At 31.4% G+C, this 19,972-nt stretch overlaps 1 protein-coding gene across 2 annotated transcripts in view; it reads right to left on the bottom strand.

Annotated features, from left to right (window-relative positions):
• The window catches only part of LOC114328719 (uncharacterized), a 144,471-nt gene that overhangs the window by 59,102 nt on the left and 65,397 nt on the right, over positions 1-19,972 (bottom strand). For both annotated transcript variants that reach the window (XM_050651437.1, XM_028277662.2), the window contains one exon: positions 8,909-9,100. In XM_050651437.1, the coding sequence (XP_050507394.1) occupies positions 8,909-9,100 (192 nt within the window). The remainder of the gene's footprint in view (positions 1-8,908; positions 9,101-19,972) is intronic.

Raw genomic sequence — 19,972 nt, forward strand, 5'->3', positions numbered from 1 at the left:
ATAGTCTTTTAGTGCCTATATGCATCTCCTATAAGCAGGGGAATAATCTAATCTACCTAACTAAAAATCTCGTATCTAACTAAAAGTCCTAAGCTAAGCTAATATTACTCGAATAAGTAAAAAAATGTATCCTTTACTCTATTAATAATTCCTATTTCAGTCTTCTTTTGATTTATTTATATATGTCTTACTAACTTTAAAATAATGTACCTATAATAAAAATGTAATCTCTCTAAACATTTCTAATATTTCTCTAAACTTCTAATAACTCTTTTGTAGCTATAATAAAGATTTAATCTCTGTTGCTGAATATCTAAAAATTTCACTTTTTGTGTCCCTTTGCTTACTATCTACTAACACTTATTGTAAGATATTGTCTATCCTTAATTCAAATACTTCCATTTTCCGCGAAAATTTAACCTGAATTCATTATCTACATTTAAAAATAAGTTATTTATAATTAACATTACTTTAGAGAAAAAAAAAATTTACAGCTTTAATTCTTAGACATAATTCAATGATTAGCTACTTATTTGATATTATTCTTAATTTTGCTTCTTTTCTTGCAATTTTTATGTGTCTTCTTTCATTTTTCCCACATATTTTACTAAAAATTCTCTTTTTTCTTTCTTTTCTCCTTGTCTGGTACTACAACTCATATAATTCATCTTCATATACATATTTCATATAACAATCATATATCATTTATCTCATTATATCATTTCATATAACATCATAATCATCACTTCATATACTAGCTCCGATACCTTCGTTTTACCTTAATAAAAGAGGTTTCACTCGGATGTCTTAGTTCTCCGCCAATATTAACCCGAATTTTCGCCCTGATCTGTACGCACCATTTAGGTGGTATAGTTAACTCAAAACACGAAATAGGTATTTTATGCGGTTCAAATTCTTCTAAAAATATCACAACCTCAATCCCTTGCTTTGAGGCCGTTGTTTATTCACGAATAATCATGAATAAAATAGGTACCCTTCAAAACACAGAGTGGGTCTCTAATAAGCTTTCAAGCTTCTATAAATCATTAGTACCTTCCTAATTTGACAAGAGCCGTGGGTTTCTTATTGTCTCAAGTTGCCTCATAATATTTAGCTTATAATATTGTTAGTTCTTCTTCTTATCTATATAGTTCTTCTCCAAATTCCTTATCTTGACGCATCAGGTCGGTTCGTTAAAAATATATATCTTGCTTATAGCAATGTTTATCGTATGTCATCACTAATCATTATTTATTAAAAAAAAATCATTTATATATCATTAGTCACACAAAAATTATTAATTCAAGTTCATATCATAAAAAAATTTAACACAAAATCGATAAAAATGTATCTAAAAGATCAATAACAAAAACAACTGCTAATAAAATTCAATAAAAATTCAAAAATAGCATATGCAAAAGTTAGATAAAAATATTCAAAATCAGTTCATATCTCAAAATTCGATAGAAATTTTTGAAAAAAAATTCGAGATTCCATAAAATATTCAAAAATAACCGGACTAAAAATCGAAATCGGATAGAGATTTTTCAAATAAATTCAATAAAAATTCAATAAAAATTCAACTTTGATAAAAATATTCAATTCAAAAAATCACTTCATGTTTCAAAATTCATAGATAAAAAAAATCGATACTTCATAAATTATTCAAAAATCAGCAAAGATAAATATTCAATGTTCAATAATAATATAAAAACGAGGGAAGCATTTTTAATAAAGATAGACATTCTTACTTACATTTTATCACTTTGTCTTTGCACTGTCGCTCACTGGGTTTCCTGTCCATCTTCGCCGTCTCCGTTTCCAATTTGTTGCCGCCATCTCTGCTCCTTTCAGAAGACCTCCTCTAATCTGCAGGATCAGCCATGTATTAAATAGTGTGTTGTTACTGCCTTCTGGTTCTAATTAATTAAAAAGACTAAACACGTCTTACTATACACTATATTTTATTCACTGGTATCCAATATCTAAACAATAACATTAATGATTCATAGCGCCTCGCCTTACTACATACTAACTTCTAATAATTATTTGTATATCTATATCCATACTGATTGCTCAGCGTGTTTTTATACCTATCTGAACCATAACAAATATAGTTCAAGTTCACTCGTAATAAACATGTGATACAAACTATAAGCTATTGTTTTTATGTATGTTCAATACCCTAAAGGTTAATAACATCATATTTAAATTATGATTTATACAGAGGGTTCATAATATACCACAGCTCTTTTCAACGCCGGTATCACCTTTTTGAAAAATTAATATATACAGGGTGAAAGAATTGAAAAAAAAAACAACATATTTTTACATAAAAAAAAACAGTAAAAACACATTTTCTGGTAAACCGATTCTTCTGGTTCAAGACCTCGATATTATTCATTAAAAAAATAACCTATGTGGTTGAAATCTGACATCTCGTTCAAAAGTTATCGTGCTATTAGTCACATATGTATAGTCGCCATTTTGAATGCCCGCCATTTTTGTAAAAGGAACAAAAACTGAGATGGCTTCGTATCTAAATTTGAACCTCTATATGTGTAGTATATGTGATCCAAATTATATGCTTCTACCATTAAATGCACAATAATTATTATAATATTTGCACGAATCTGCGGCATATAGGTACATGTGAAGATTCGTTTTGCATTTAATAAATTGTAATTTAACATAACTAACAAGTCAAAAATATTTCTTAAAAAATATTTTTACGCTCTTTTTAAGGGCCGTATTAACTATTTGAAAAATTAATTCATTCAGGGTGAAATAATTGAAAAAAAAACAACATATTTTTACATAAAATCCAGGAAAATCACAACTTCTAGTAAACCGATTCTTCCGGTTCAAGACCTCGACCTTATACATCAAAAAAATAACCTATATATCAAATTTGGTTGAAATCTAAAGTCTCGTTCAAAAGTTTTCGTGCTATTAGTCACATATGTATAGTCGCCATTTTTAATCCCGCCATTTTTTAAAAGGCAAAATCTGAGATGGCTTCCTATCTAAATTTGAACCTTTATATTATGTGTAGTATATGTGGTCCAAATTATATGCTTCTATCAGTAAATGCACAATTCTTATAATATTTGCACGAATCTGCCCCACTAGTAGTTAAATGCCTTAAAATATACTTTTTTTCTAATTGTGTGATTTTTATTCTAATTTAATATATCCATATCAGCATATTCTTATTTTAATGCACAAAAGCTGGAATGACCTACGTTATCTTGAAAACTAGAGCTGATAGGGCAAAACTAAAGCCATATTCGGAATCAGCACCCCAAAAATACCTAAAGTCAGCTCTAAACACTTTGGCACCAAAAATACTGTAGGCCGGTGAATCGAAGAAATAATTGTGTTTAACAGGTTTAATAAATTGTCTTCAACAAAAGGCATCATAAAAAGCGTTGATTATATTGTGGAAATAGGTTCACGGATTACTAGAATCGGAAAATCCATCAACTAGTATATCTGAACGAAGAGTGAAAACTTGAAGCAATCAGAAACGTGCCCACGAATATTTTAAAAGTATATTAGAATCATCAATAAGTACACGCCCACTGCTGGACATATGTCTCACTCAAGCTCTTTCCATCTATCTCTTTCTTATCAGTTATTGATAACACGCTTCAGGCATGTTCATCTGGTTAGGGGATACGTTTTGTCCGTTGGTTGTCTGATAATAGAACAATAAAAAACCGCTAAACGCCTTAAAAATGAGTGGCGCATACAATATTCCAGCTAAAAAGATCTGATATGAATATTACGTGGCGCGAAAATGTATTTTCATTTTGATGTAAAACAAAATTCAAGGTTTATTTTAAAATATTTTTCCATAATATTTGCTAAATTTGAAGTAAATGCGCCACAAAAGAGTAACTTTGATACAGTTTGAATTTTGAAACTCTTTTGTGGCGCGTTTACTTCAAAAGCAAATATTATGGAAAAATCTTTTAAAATAAACCTAGAATTTTGTTTTACATCAAAATGAAAATACATTTTCGCGCCACGTAATATTCATATCAGATCTTTTGTAGCTGGAATATTGTATGCGCCACTCATTTTTAAGACGTTTCAACTGCGAATCTCAAATTACTTAGCTTCTCTAGATTTAAAGTCGGAAAAATGAAAAAATACCCATGAACGATCACATCAATCACTTATTTTGTATTTTCTGTCTTTTTCTATAACAAACGTTTGTTACTTATAGTAAAAGAGAGCAAATACAAAATAAGTGATTGATGTGATCGTTCATGGGTATTCTTTCATTTTTCCGACTGTATGTTGATACCATACTCGTTCAAATCCTACGAGTAAATATGTTCTAAAAGCGTCGTGAACAGCTTTGGAAAGACGGTGCCTCCTTGTTGTATAGGTACAGAGTTTATTTGTTTCTTGTTGAGTGATAGTCTTGCACTAACTGTGGTATTTTGGTAGATATATTTGATTATGTTAATATAGCCATAGTATATTCGGCATTCTGTTAATACTTATAATATAACATTTTCTGCTAGTTTAGGTATGTCATCGAACGCTTTGTCGTAGTCCACGAATATCAGTGCCAATGGTTTGTTGTATTCTGCAGACTTCTCTAATAGATTTATATCACTAGTAAGTGGTTATTAGTATTACTATCATAATCCAGCTTGTTCTCTAGGCTGATAGAAGTCTAACTTAGCCTCCAGTCTTTTTGTTCAAATATCCTATCAACTAACACAAAAATATCGTATAAGTTATCTAATAATATTTATGACTCAGTATTTAAATATAGTTAAACAGATCCTTGTTTTTGAACAGTGACAGTATCTTATAATCCCAAAATACAGCTCCATTTTCAAGAGCATAAAATGTCAAGAATTTTATATATTAGTCCATTTCGTTTCGCATGTTAGCACGTGATTGTGATTTAGGAACTACTATTTTATTGTAGCATTGTTATGATAACTATTATTTTCTTGAAACTAACCAAAATTATAATTTATTTTTATTTATTTCTAATTAACACGACTAACATGAATCCACATTTTCAGCACAAAAATATAAACAAGATCACAAGAGAAGTCATATCAAGAAACGAACAATTAATTATTGACTATTTATACTATAATGCAAAAAACAGAGAGTAGTTGGATAGAAAACTATATTTAAAGCAAATGTATAGAAATAAAAAACATAGAACATAAGAATGTGGAATACGAGGAACAATGTACAACCAAGAAATAGCCCAGTAACGATCTGAGAAAAAACGTCTATTTTTGGATGTGAGAGGTGGCATTCGGATTTTTGCAGATAAAGTTAGGTGACACCTTCAGTAATAATAATTGACTTATGCTACTTCTCAAATATGACCGGAACATTAATAAAAAAATTAAAATTTTTAAAAATTTCGAAAAATATCGATTTTTTTCTGCTTTCTTTGCTTATAACTTTAAAACGATTCGTTTTGGAACAAAGTGGTACAGAAATAAAATATAAAGATAATTGAATTTTGTATAATATACGACTGGTAAAATATGTCTTAAGTTATTACCTTTTCTGCAATATAGCAATAAATACAAAATAAGGGGGCAAAATAAGTCTGTTGTTATTCAATATTTTTTAACTACTTTGGTGGCACTTAGAACCTTAGTAATTCACTCATCAAACTCTTTGTAACATACTTAAATCGTGTACCAAATTTCATTAAAATCGACCTAATAAATTTTGCATAATAAATTTGCAATCGAAATGTTTTTAAAAAAGTTCAAATTTTTTAAAATCTTTCTGAACAAAAAGGAGACCATTTAGAAGTTGGCTAATTTTTTTACATATAAAGAGGTGCTCTACCTATCTAATACACTTTATAGAATTAAAATCGGATTATTTAAGGGGCCCCAGCAATGTTTTAAATTTATAAACAATTTTTTGGCCTATAAACAAATAGCTTTAATAATAAAAAAATTAATTTTTAGCAATGCAAATATTTTTTGTCAAATTTTGTCTTAAACTTTCAAATGCTGTCAGCAGAATTGCTATTTTATTTTTTAATCAAACGTTACTCTCGTTCAAAAATTGCAATTTCTCAATTTTTTGACAGTTCAACCGCGTTTATCTCGAAAACTATGCATCCTACGAAAAAACTTGTAAGAACATTTTTTGCTTAGAATTACCCAAGAAATGCAAAAAAATGTTTTATTTTGCTAAAAATCGATTTTATGTAATTCCTCAAGTCCTTTGTTTAAAATCTTATCGGCATCCGGATCAACTGTTACCCAAAAAATTCAAGTTCTACGATTCAAAATACATAAAAAGCTTGGGTAAGTCCATCTAAATAAAGGAGCCCGTAGCACCCCCTCCTAGCCACAGCACTAATTTGTTTATAAGCCAAAAAATTGTTTATAACTTTAAAATATTGCTGAGGCTGCTTAAATAATCCGATTTTAATTCTGTAAAGTGCATTAGATAGGTGGAGTACTTCTATATATTTTAAAAAATTGACAAGTCTTTGTATGTTCTAGTTTTTGTTGTGCAAGATTTTAAAAATTTTTTAATTTTTTATAAAAAGTTTAGATGGCAAAATTATTATGCAAAATCTAGTACGTCAATTTTAATGAAATTTGGTGTACGATTTTAGCACATTACAAAAATTTTCTAAGCGAATTAGGAAGGTTCCAAGTTTAACCTAAGTGATGGAAAATCATTGAATAAGGACAGGCATGTTTTGCCCCCTTATTTTATGTTTATTGCTATTTTGAAGCAAGGATGATAAATTAAGACATTTTTAACCAATCACATGTGATAGATAATTTAATTATCTTTGTTTTATTCCTATAGGACTTTGTTCTAAAATGAACAGTTTTTAAGTTATAAGGAAAAAAAGTAGAAAAAAACGAAAGTTTTTGAAATTTTTAAATATTTTATTTTTTTATTAATGTTCCGGGTATATTTGAGAAGGAGCATAAATCAATTATTATTAACGAATTTTTCACCTAACTTTATCCGCAAAAATCTGAATGCCACCTCTCACATCCACCTAAAAGCAGATCCTTTGGTCTAAAAAGAAACAACAAAAATTTCAAAAAATGAGGAGTTATAGAAGGTAATGGACAAAGAAGGAAAAATGACCGAAATAGCAAAAAAAAAGGAGAAAATTTAGAAATGCTATGAAAAATACTAGTATGTAAAAATAGTAGTAAAAATAGTAAAACTAGTATGTGGGACCACCAGTAACGATAGAAAAGAGAAACGGACACCATGGTGGAAAAATCGAAATAAAAGAAAATAATAAATTGTGGAAACAATTACCTACAAGACAAAACGAAACAACAATATAAAAGATACAAAAAATACAAAAGATACAAAAAATATGAAAGATCCAAAATACATAGAACAAAATTTACATAAATAGTCAAACACTAGAACAAGAAAAGCTGGGACAAATTTGGAGAAAAAATGAAAGAAAACACTAAAGAAAATGTAAAATTGTTTTATTGAGCGCTGAAAAATTTACAAAGCAACAAAGGAAAAGAAGATGTTGAAATATAAGAAAAAAGGAAAAAAAAAAGATTAATATACATCATAAATCTAATATGGAAAAAAAAACGTATTGCCTAGACAATGATTAAAGGCAATAATTTTACCATTATACGATTATACATTATACAAGGAGGGAAACGCAGGACGCTGTCAGAAGCAAATTCTATGTTGCAAGAGCACGTACAAGGTTGATTTGGCAGAGGACATAACACACAAGACCATACATTCCTGATAGGGACAACTAAAAGTGTCTATATATTATTATACGAACACATAAATTCAATAAGAACACACTCGCAATCGCAATCATTTGAAACAACCGCAAGGAGATAGCTTATTAAGTACAATCCTTTTTAGAATAACAACTGTAATAATTGAAAAATATTTATCTTTTTGTACACACCCTTGACAAATGAATGAACGTCAAAAAATTTGTAAGTGTGTAAAAATGTACACTTTAAAAATACTTTTTTCCCTTTCACTCCTAAATGTAATAGATGAGATAGTGAAAGAATATAAAAAAAAAACAATCCAATTCGATATTCAATATATTTACAAAACAATTTAAAAAAAAGTCTTTTTAAATTTTTTTTGTATCACAACGGATGTCCAATATTTATTAAAATTTGAGCTTTTTCCGCATTTAAAAATATAATGTTTGTACAAGTTTTTAATACAAACTTTTAAGTGGAATTGACTTCTCTGATGTACTCTAAATCCTAATGTGCTTATATAGAATCACATATTAATAGTGTCTCTAATTCAATTTTGATTAAAAATCTCTACATTATCGAGAACTTTACTATAACGACATTTTTTTTTTCGAGCAGTGGTCTCAAGGTATTCAGATTCCTTCTGTGATTAACAATAACGATATTAATAGTCTTTATTTATTGCTTTGGCGACTTTATAAAAGTTAACTTAAAATTATGCGAATTTCTTATAAGTATACAGCATAGTACTACAAACCTTACAAAGGTAGACGACTAAGAGGGAGAGGCCATGTCGATATATGGACGATAGAAGGAGACCACCAGTTCTTAAGCACAAGTATCCAAATATTTACGTATTTAATAATAGTATTAAAATAAGAAAAAAATTTAAATTTTGGTTGAGAAAATGGTTTTCGAGCGAAATTTCTGAAAAAAATTCACGCAATAAAGAACAAAAAATATTTCACTACAAAAATTGAAAAAAGTTTGAATTTTTCTTTGTTTTTTAATTGCGGCCTCGTTTCCTGTTCTCTGGCCTTGTCTAAGATCACATGCAGATAATATCGTTTGTATACAAAGGCAACATCGCTTTGTTGTAACAACACAACAATGTATAATTTTGGCAATTAATATAAATATTAAAATATACTACTCACTTTTTTTCCGGTAGGGGATCTATTGTTACTATTGCCCTTCCAGCTATCACAGATACGCTATCGTAAAACGCCATATTGTCGCAAAAGTTATTGTTTTTTTCGTCTTTTGTAATTGGTTCCTGATAATTGGCTATGCTTTCGTCGAAGCAAAACCGTTCTTCTATAAAATGCCAATAACATGATTCCAGGCAACTGAAACAATTAAAAGTTTTATTTTAGAGGAAGAAGTTCTATTTTATATTTAAAAAATCAAATAAAATTCTTTTAAACGTGAAGTAAAAACTCCTTTGTGTAATTGGTATAAAATTTAAATAAGAATTAATGATTCTAATAAATCCAAAAGGCAACTAAAAGATAGGGAGAAACGTACTTTTGAAGTGTGTAAAATATATAAATCCTAGCTGAGCGCTTTCGGCTTATAAAACTATCTTCAAAGCTATAGTCAATAATTTCAAAATACTACTAAGAAGAGAGAGGGATCCCATGTAAGATTTAAAAACTTTTACTTCTTATGCAGTTTTTTGTTGGTAGAAAAAACTTTGTCTGACTTTTGGAAAAAAAATTTCTAATGATGTTGTCTGTTGTAGTTGTAACATCGAAAACATCAAATACGGGCACAAAGGACTCTCACACAAAAAAAAATACATTACAGATTACAGATATTTGATTATGGTAAGGTCAAAAAACTTTACCATCGGAAGCGTACGTTGGCAGCATGCAGAATGGAGGCATGAGGCATTTATTGACAGCCGACAAAGACAGATTTAATTAAAAAAAAATACATTTGTAAATCTGAAAGGATTATATTGATTGTTCAGAATGTTCTCGGACTTATCAGTACATCTTCAGTGAACTCATTGTCATTGCTATCTATCTCTTTCCATCGGTTTCTGTCCTGAGCTTCCTTCATGGATTCAGAGAATGTTTTTCCACTGGCTTTCTGTACTTGATCCGTCCATCGAGTAGGTGAGCGACCTCTACTTCTGCGCCCTTCAACGTTTCCCGAAATTATAAGTCTCTTAAGATTATCATCACTTCTTCTTGCAATACGGCCGAAAAATTTTAAGACGGTGGAGAGGCAAATAGAGGAAAGTCGAGTCTGAATATTAAGCTCTTGGAGGATTGAGTGATTTGTTCTGTGTTCCGTCCATAAGATCCGAAGCATTCTTTTAAGGCACGACATTTCAAAGGCGTCAATCATTTTTCTGTCGTCCGATTTCATTGTCCATGTTTCGCATCCGTAATTAAATATGGGAAAAATTAAGGCACGTACTAATCTTATTTTGGTGTTCTTCGACAAGGAGCGATCTTTCTAGATTTTCGATAATCGACTCATAGCGTTTTTGGCCATGCCTATTCTCCTACGTATTTCTGTTTCACATATAGCCACATGTCCTTGCTATATAGCCACAAAACCAAACAGTGATTGGATTAAATGTTCAATCTACATTATAAATATGTGAAAAAATGCGACTAAGGGGCGATTTCTCATACCTGCGGTAATCTATGGTTAAGTTGAACCAGGTTCACCGGTGAACTTCGGTTTTGTTTGGAATACATTTCTCATTGCACGTTCATGTCAGTGCACGTTCTACAGCTTCCGAGAAATGCCAATAGATGGCAAAAGGTAAAAAACTGTCGCCATTTTGAACTACCTTTTTATGCTGTTTTTGAATAAAGTTACATTTAAGTATTTATAGTCAAATAGTCATTTTAATAATTATAAATAAATGTTATAAAAACAAAAATAATATTATATTTTATCGTTAGGCTTAATATAATAAAATAGGTTATATTTATATTTTGACAGCGTTTCGTGTTAATACAACGCATGCGCAATCCATGAAATCATCTGAACTGGGTTCAGAAATCTTTGAACGGCCGAATTCCAGCGTTCAACCATCGTTTAAGTTTAAACTGCCATCGGTTGAACGTGAATTAAGAAAGACGATTTTGACTTTGAGCTGACGTTCACTAAAATTTCAGGTTAAACTGGAGTTGAACTCGATATGAGAAATTGGCCCTTTAAGTACCAATGGTAATATTTCACAATAATGATAAAAATGGAAAACTGAAAAGAATGAATACTCCATGGGTAGAATATCAGCTAATTTTTGCTGATGGGATATATCATACGAATTTTTGACATACTTTAATTAATCCGAATACTCCAAATAAAAAATCTGATATAAATTATTTTAGAACTATTTAATGTGATTTTTTATCTAATAACAACAGGATTAATATATCTATGACTAATAATGATCACTACATAAGTGGATTAATCCATTCGTATCCGTCATAATTTTTTCATTTCATTAAATTTAAAAGCGATAATAACTAAAAGATGACTTTATATAAAACACTTTATACAACTTATCTCTCTATTTATGGTATTCCTGTTTGCCCTCTATATTACGGTTTTACAAAGCCGTCTGTCCAATTCTATTATTCGACCATTCCCTTAAAAAATTGTTATTCAACTTTTTACATAGTTAAATACCTATATAAATATTTTTTTATTGGTTGCCGTATTCGACAAAGTATTCTTGGTATATTTTTTATTTACTTGTAAACGTACCTAAGAAATTAAGTGTTACTGAGTATAGAGTCTCAAGTTTCGGTTTTTAGTCCGTTTTTTATAATCATGTATTTGGAAACGCACCGTTCCACACGTTCAATATGTATCCGGCATCTGAATTTCAATAAACATAAATTTGGGATCTGAGATATCCTGGGTACGATATCCCACTGAACTATGGGGAAAGACTCTCTAATAACCAAGAGAGTCATACATAAATATCCGAATTTCCTAAAAGACGTTCAGTTTTGTGTGGGTCTATATATGGATAGAAGCTGTCAGTAGAATGCCAAACAGCTAAAAAATACCTAGACTCCAAACTTCTCCTCCAAAATAAAATAACTACCTCTTAAAACCTACCAATTTTTACTTGCATATCTCAACTGGTTTTAGGGCAATAAATAGGCAGTCTGTAAGAAAAATTTCAATATTCCGTATCTCGGAAAAGAAAGCATTTCCAGACATACATTTATATATACATTACATATGGCAAATTGTCATTATTTTTTTATAAAAATTACTACCTAATATTTGTTGCACTTATTTTCTAACACCTTGTATATTATACAACTCGGTATCATTTAAATCGACTAAAAACCGATACCTTCAAACTTTGCAACTCAGAAACAATAATTATTGAGTTCTGAATCACCCCCTAAACTTTGTTTAACTTTTTTACTATTAACACCCTGTATATTATACACATATGTATTATATAATTAAACTATAAACCGACATTTTGAACCTTTGTAACTTCTTCTTCTTTTTCTTCTGATTGCCATGATGGTCGCCTGGTTATCTGTACTATCCATACAGTTGCTCTGAAAAGATTTGTGGTTGTTGTGTTGAACCACCTATGTGGATTTTTCAGCCAGGAAATCCTTCGCCTTCCTGATCCTCGTTCTCCTTCTACTTTTACTTGTAAAATTAGTTGCAGCACTCTACATATACAGGGTGTTTGGTAAAAAATGAGCCATAGCTTAACCTTAGATTCCTGAGCATAAAATAGGTCTACAATTTCTGCCAAGTATCACACGGATATGTCAAATTATTTTAAAGTGTTCTTTTTTTTAATAATTTATTCTTTATTTAAAACTTTAAGAACTATGTCTGCCCGGTACTATAAAACTATTTGACATATCCATATGGTACTTGGCAGAAAGGGTAGATACTGTACACCCTACTAAATTATGTTAAATAATCGTTTGTGGTTAATACCACATGAGAAGTTATATATAAGGAAGAAAACATGTTACCAACACATGGTTCCAACTCCACCCCCGTCGCCTTTATACTTGGAAATCTCCAGCCGATAGAGCTCAGAACATAATAAGAAATCAGATAGACTTCATTCTCATCAACGGTAGATTTAGCACAACTGTCAAAAGAGCTTGCACATATCCTGGAGCAGATGTGCCTTCTGTCTATGTACTATTAGTGGCCGTCATAAAGATCGCTCTTTCATGCAAAAACAAGCCTGAAACTCAACAACAGATCGCATTGGATAAATTGAAAGATCCAATGATACAAGCAGAAATAAGTAATGAGATAAACACACAAATTCAAATATTGACGACAAACATTACCGAAGATCTAACACCAACATGGAATACGATTACAAGTGCTGTAACAGACATCATGAAAAGCAACTTGGGGTACAAACCAAAGAACAAGAAGCAAAAATGGATGACAGAAGAAATGCTATTACTAATAAATGAACGACGACGACATAAGAATGACCCAGGTGGCAGCCATATGTATAAAAACATTAACAGGCAAATAAAAGCAAAGATAAGAATAGCAAAAAATTAATGGCTTAAGCAACAGTGTATCGATCTAGAACATTTACAACGACAGCACGACGACCGGAATTTACATAAAAAGCTTAAGGAGACTGCTGGAATATACAGAAAACGAAGACCAACTATTATAGTTAATCAGGATAACCAAATAGTGCTAGGTGAAAAAGAGAAAATTCATATATGGGAAAACTATATCCAGGAGCTCTTTCATGAAGAAAGACCCATGAGTGAAGTTTATACATATGACCAGCTGACTAGCCCTTCAATCACTAAAGAGGAAATAGAAAAGGCAATATTATATTCAAAAAACAATAAGGCACCTGGAACTGATGAAATCCTTTCAGAAATACTCAAACTACTAGACGAAAGGGGAATTTCAGCACTACATAAAATATTTAATTTTATTTATGAAACTGGTTGCTATCCTCAACAGTGGTTGCTCTCTACATTTATTCTCCTACATAAAAAAGCCAATGCAAAAAGATGTGAGGATCACAGACTCATTAGCCTGATGAGTAACACTTTAAAAATATTTAGGCAAGGTTTGGGAACATGTGTTGCAATAGTAGCAACACAGGTGTTGGTCCAAAATTGTTACGATCAGAGGAAGGACGTATTCCTGTACTTTTTAGACTACGAGAAAGCGTTTGATCGTGTTCAACATCACAAGTTAATGCAGATCCTCAAGAAGCTTGATATAGACCAAAAAGACATAAGATGCATTGAAAACTTGTACTGGTATCAGGCAGCACAATTAAAAATAGACAATTCTACATCTAAATCCATACATATAAGAAGGGGTGTTTGACAGGGATGTGTACTTTCCCCTCTTTTATTTAACATTTATTCGGAAGCCATATTTCAAGAGTCTTTGGAAGATGCAGCGATGGGAATCAAAGTGAATGGAGTATTGATCAACAACATGCGATATGCTGATGATGCTGTCTTAATTTGCGACAACTTAGCAGATCTTCAACAACTTGTCACTATAATCGGAGAATACAATAAGCGAATGGGATTAGAGATTAACACCAAAAAGACCAAATTCATGATCATCTCCAGAAACTTGGATGCATTTGAATACTCCACCATAACACTGAATACTAAGTCCATTGAGAGAGTGAGCAAATTCAAATACCTAGGAACGTGGCTTTTTGAAGCCTGGGCATCGGACAGGGAAGTAAATTGTCGCATTGAGCAAGCGCGACAAGCTTTCGTAAAATTCAGGAAGGTACTGACCTGCTCAGAGTTCGACCTTACACTGAGACTAAGGTTTACTAAATGCTACGTGTGGTTGGTGCTTCTATATTGCATAGAGGGCTGGACACTCAAAACGAGGGATATAAGCAGATAAGAAGCCTTCGAAATGTAGCTTTATCGCCGTATCCTAAAGATACCATTTACGGCGAAAGTCACAAATGTGGATGTTCTTAAAAGAATCAACCAAGAACGTCAGCTTTTCGAAAACATCAAGAAAAGAAAAACGGCGTATGTGGGTCACATCATGCGAAACGAAAAATATCAGTTCCTTCAACTAATATTCCAGGGTAAAATTGAAGGCAAGAGAGGAATAGGACGCAAGAAAATGTCCTGGCTCCGAAACATAAGGCAATGGACAGGGATTAACGACATACAATCTCTGATACACATTGCAAGAAACAGAGAGTTAATGGAAAATGTGATCGTGAACATCCATTAGTGGATTTGCATTTGAAGAAGAAGAAGGTTAATACCAGAGGCGTACGACAGGGAAAAGTAAATAGTTGACCCTACCCAAATTCTACGCCACTGATGAAACTGCTATTTTAGAATAATTTTTAGATTCTCCAATACTTTCTATGCAAATAATATACTCTTCATTCGTAACGATAAAGTCATTAGTTTTCGAGATATTTGAAGTTAAAAATCAAAGGCACACTTATTTTGATTATTGTATTATGCTCCTTCGTTTTTAGCTTCAAATATCTCGAAAACTAATGGCTTTATCGTTACGAATGAAGAGTATGTTTTTTACATATAAAGTATTGGAAAATCAAAAAATAGTACCAAAACAACAATTCCGCCAGTGGCGTAGATTTGGGGAATGGTCAACCATTCACGTTCCCCCGTCGCACGCCTCTTTCAGTAGCCAGAAACGTTTGTTTAACATAATTTAGTAGATTGTACAATACCAGCACCGCTTACCAAATTTGGTGTTGTTGTCCCATGCCTGTCAGGAAATATTCAAAAATAAATAAAATAAAAGTTTAACTTTGACACCCTGTATTTAGGTTATTTTCAACTTTTGTATTAAAGTAACTTAGCTTAAATCGACCTATTTTAACCTCAAGAATCTAAGGTTAACCTATGGCCCATTCTTTACCAAACACCTCTCTCGCTGTTCCTCATGATATGACTGAGTTATTCGATTTTGGCTGCTTTTATTCTGCCGTCCTAATAGACTACAGGCCCATGTCCAAAATGGATGGGTCATATGAACCACCAGGGGACGTATATAGGACGATATAAGAGCATAAAATAATAAGATTCAGCTCTATGCCGTCAGTTGTCAGCAGTCCAACTGAGTGCTGGTGAGAATTCAAAAGTGCACGTAGAGTGGGTACATTTTGGTCATATATTTTTGTACGGCATTTTTACCATAGATAGATCCATGAAAAATAATAAGAAAGCGCGCAGTGCTGTACAAAAATGGCGAGCCACAAAGTTGGTAAATTTTTTTGATTTTCTGACAATTTCCAGGGTAAATTTGGTCATTTGATTCTGTACGGCATCAGTTTCATACTGTTTTAATACAACTTCTAATCCATTATTCCGCAACGCCGTACAAAAATCATGCGACAAGGGGAAAAATCGAGGGTTGCAATCTCCTCTTTTTCCGTGGTCCGGTGGGAGATTTAAACGGCTTCGGTTCCAAAACATTATTTAGCACTCAAAAGTACTATTAAAAATAATGCCGTCAAAAAATTATTGTTCATTTGAATGTATATTAATACTTATGCTAATTTCATGGTATACTTGATTTATAAAGCTAAAAAAATCATTTGACTCTGTACGGCAACTTTTTCTTTAATATTATATTGTAAAATATAATTGTTATATAGTATTGCCGTTCAAAAGAAACTGTTCTAAAAAAAATATAGAGAAATACAAAAACAGAAATTTTTTAAAATATTGCCACAGTTTAAATATTCATAGATTAATAAAATATAGCAATTTTATACATTTATCCTTTGTTTTAAATAGTATTAAGATAAATAAATTAGGAAAAAATGATGCCGTACATTTTAATGCATACCATATCTTTTAGGTTGATGATAATGACGCTACCATTTTAAAGGTACATAGTATTTTATGGTCATTTGATACTGTACGGTATTAACATATTTTTGAAGAGAACAATTATTATTGATAATATGTGATAAAATCATTATGACGTCTAACTGAAGTGAAAGGGTGTGTAGGTATATAATATCCAAGAATTGAAACTGTAAATAAAACTAAAAATAAAACTAATAAATAATTGATTTGTTTCATTGTAATGATGTGAATAAATAAAACAACTACTATTCTTTAGAAAAATTACTACTAGAAAACGACTACTTAGCACACAGTACAGTATTATAGGCAGGTGTAGATAATATGCCTACAAATGCTAAACGTCGTAACATAACGTTGCTCCTTAAGCGATATAAATACATATATGTAAATTATATTTATTTAATATTTTTATTACTTTTTTATCAATATGAACTTTCAGATTTGTACGGCGTTAACTTTTTATAAATTATTGCATTAAGTACAAATTAACTATTTAAATGCCGCATAAAAAAATATCGTCATAAATTTCACCTTACATTTCGTTATATGGATTTTTCGTCCATTTCATTCTGTGGATTTTTCCTTGAGCTTTTTTTTCCTACAAACCTTTGGACCAACGAAAATGTACGGCATGTAAAATAATGTTATCTATGCATAAAATACTTTCAAAATAAATTAATTTTATGTTGTTTCAAATCACCCCCCGGACCACGGAAAGAGAGGGGATTGCAACCCTCGATTTTTTCCCCTTGTCGCGTGATTTTTGTACGGCGTTGCGGAATAATGGATTAGAAGTTGTATTGAAACAGTATGAAACTGATGCTGTACAGAATCAAATGACCAAATTTACCCTGGAAATTGTCAGAAAATCAAAAAATTTACCAACTTTGTGGCTCGCCATTTTTGTACGGCACTGCGCGCTTTCTTATTATTTTTCATGGATCTATCTATGGTAAAAATGCCGTACAAAAATATATGACCAAAATGTACCCACTCTTCCTGCACTTTTGAATTCTCACCAGCGCTCAGTTGGACTGCTTACAAGTGACGGCATAGCGCTGAATCTTATTATTTTATGCTCTTATATCGTCCTATATACGTCACCTGGTGGTTCATATGACCCATCCATTTTGGACATGGGCCTGTAGTCTATAAGTAAGCAGGCAGTATCTCCAATTTTTACAATTTTCGAGTTTGCTCTTTTATATGGGTTATTATACAATTATTAATATACCTAACAAAGTTACAAAGCAGTAAGCCTTCATTCCTGGTTCTGGTAGACTATTAAAATTGCAGTAACTCATCTTGTTGTTAGGCATTACTTAGTTAAAAGGCAGTAAGTATCTTATACAAGCCTAAAAAGCAGTATCTCCTACGGAAAAAAATGGAGATGCTGCTTTTTAATCTAGCAACTGCTTGACTACTTTTAAGCAAATGTGTAATAACATACCTTGTTTAAAGTAGTAACCACCATTTTCATTAAAATTTACAAAAATATCTTATAAAAAAATAAACTTATCCAATGGTATTAAAAAGAACTACAACGCAATTAAACAATTCTGAAATCCATAAATATTTTCATGGTGGCTCAGCCCCGTTTATCAAAATCTGCATTATCTCGAAACTTACATTTGTGGGGATACTACCTTCTTTCTTAGGACGGCAGTATTGTGGTTAGCAGCTCTTTGTTTTGTATTCTTTATAAAACACCTGGATTGATAACGTGGTCGGTAAAAGATATCTTCAGGATTCGACGATAAAGCCACATTTCGAAAGCCTCAATTTTCTTGCAGCTGGCGTCTGTAAGAGTCCACCACTCAACTCTTTACAACAATATAGGAAAGAAATAACATCGTACGATCGTAGCAACCTGATTTGTATCAGTAACGATCGTAGTAAGCTGATCTGTAACTTGAAAACAATTGATTTCTGAGTCTTAGGGCAATGAGTACATTTTTCATCAGCATGACCAACACTACCTCTCTGCAAAGTTTCAGGTAATTTAACTGAAACCACTTTTACGTAAGAAAAGTGCTGGGCTCCTTTCAAATTTCAATACGACGGAGGAAAAACAAATTAATCTGTTGGTAGGCAGTTCATCTATTAAACAAAATAATCATAATAAATAAATGAGCAACACTAACACATGATGCAGTAGGTACCTACAAAATAATAGAAGTGTGCAGATAAACTGTTCAGATTATGGCACAATAAACGATGATCATTAACTGTAATAAAAAAAAAGGAAGATAAAGAGTTATAAATCGTTCAATTTTAATTTTGTTTTAATATATTGCAGGGCAATTAATTACAGTAATACCCTGTCAATACATATAATAAACTATAGTTTGCAATTTGTCAAATTATAAACCAAGTCAATAACGCAGAGTATCTTGCCAGATACTTTAATAATTGTACAGGTGCTATTTGTTTCAAACCAATATTTATTTCTTATCAGACAAGCAAAGGAGAAATATTGTAAATATTGTTGGTCTTGTCGAGCAAGGAATGTTTGTGAGGGACATAAATTAGTGTCTTCAGCACCAAAACTATAACGGTGGGAATATTTATTTTCATATAACCAATATTTATTTCTTATCTGACGAGCAAAGGAGAAATATTGTAACTATTGTTGGTCTTGTCGAGCAAGGAATGTCTCTGAGGGATATAAATTAGTGTCTTCGGCACCAAAACTATAATATTGGTAATTAGCAAAATGTGCTATTTTTAGACTAAACCAGGATTTGTGTAAAATCAGATGACTAACAAATTCGTGTACTTCGACAAGCAAGAACGAAAACTGTCATACGGCCTGATTAATACATACACGTAGACCAGGGCGCATCTGCAAAAATATTAGTACATTTGGACGTTGAGAGGTGAATTAATTTTTTTTGCAGGAATTGCTTGAAAATAACTCAACTAATAATATTTGAGTTATCCTCCCTCTCAAAAAAGCCCGGAACATTGTTTAAATAATCAAAATGTCAAAAAATTAAGGAAAAATTCGATTTTTTTTTTCATTTTTTTATTATAACTTTCATTCATATAAGTATTCATTTTCGAGAAAAGTTGTACTGACATAAAAGTTGCGTAATTAAATTTCCTACCCTTGTTGCAAAATAGCAATAATTGCGAAAAAACCATACAAAAACAAGTATTCGCATTTCACGTTTTTCAACCATTTATGCTACACTTGGGACCTTCATATTTCACCCAGAAAAACTATTTATGATACAGTAAAACAATACTGTAAATTACATTTCAAGATCGGTTCAATAGATTTTGCAAAATAAATTTTGCAATCCAGCTTTCGCAAAAAAAATTCATTTTTTCAAAATGTTACAGGACTGAAAATAAAGC

Source organism: Diabrotica virgifera, chromosome 5 (genome assembly GCF_917563875.1).
Source record: "Diabrotica virgifera virgifera chromosome 5, PGI_DIABVI_V3a".
Classification (NCBI taxonomy): Eukaryota; Metazoa; Arthropoda; class Insecta; order Coleoptera; family Chrysomelidae; genus Diabrotica; species Diabrotica virgifera.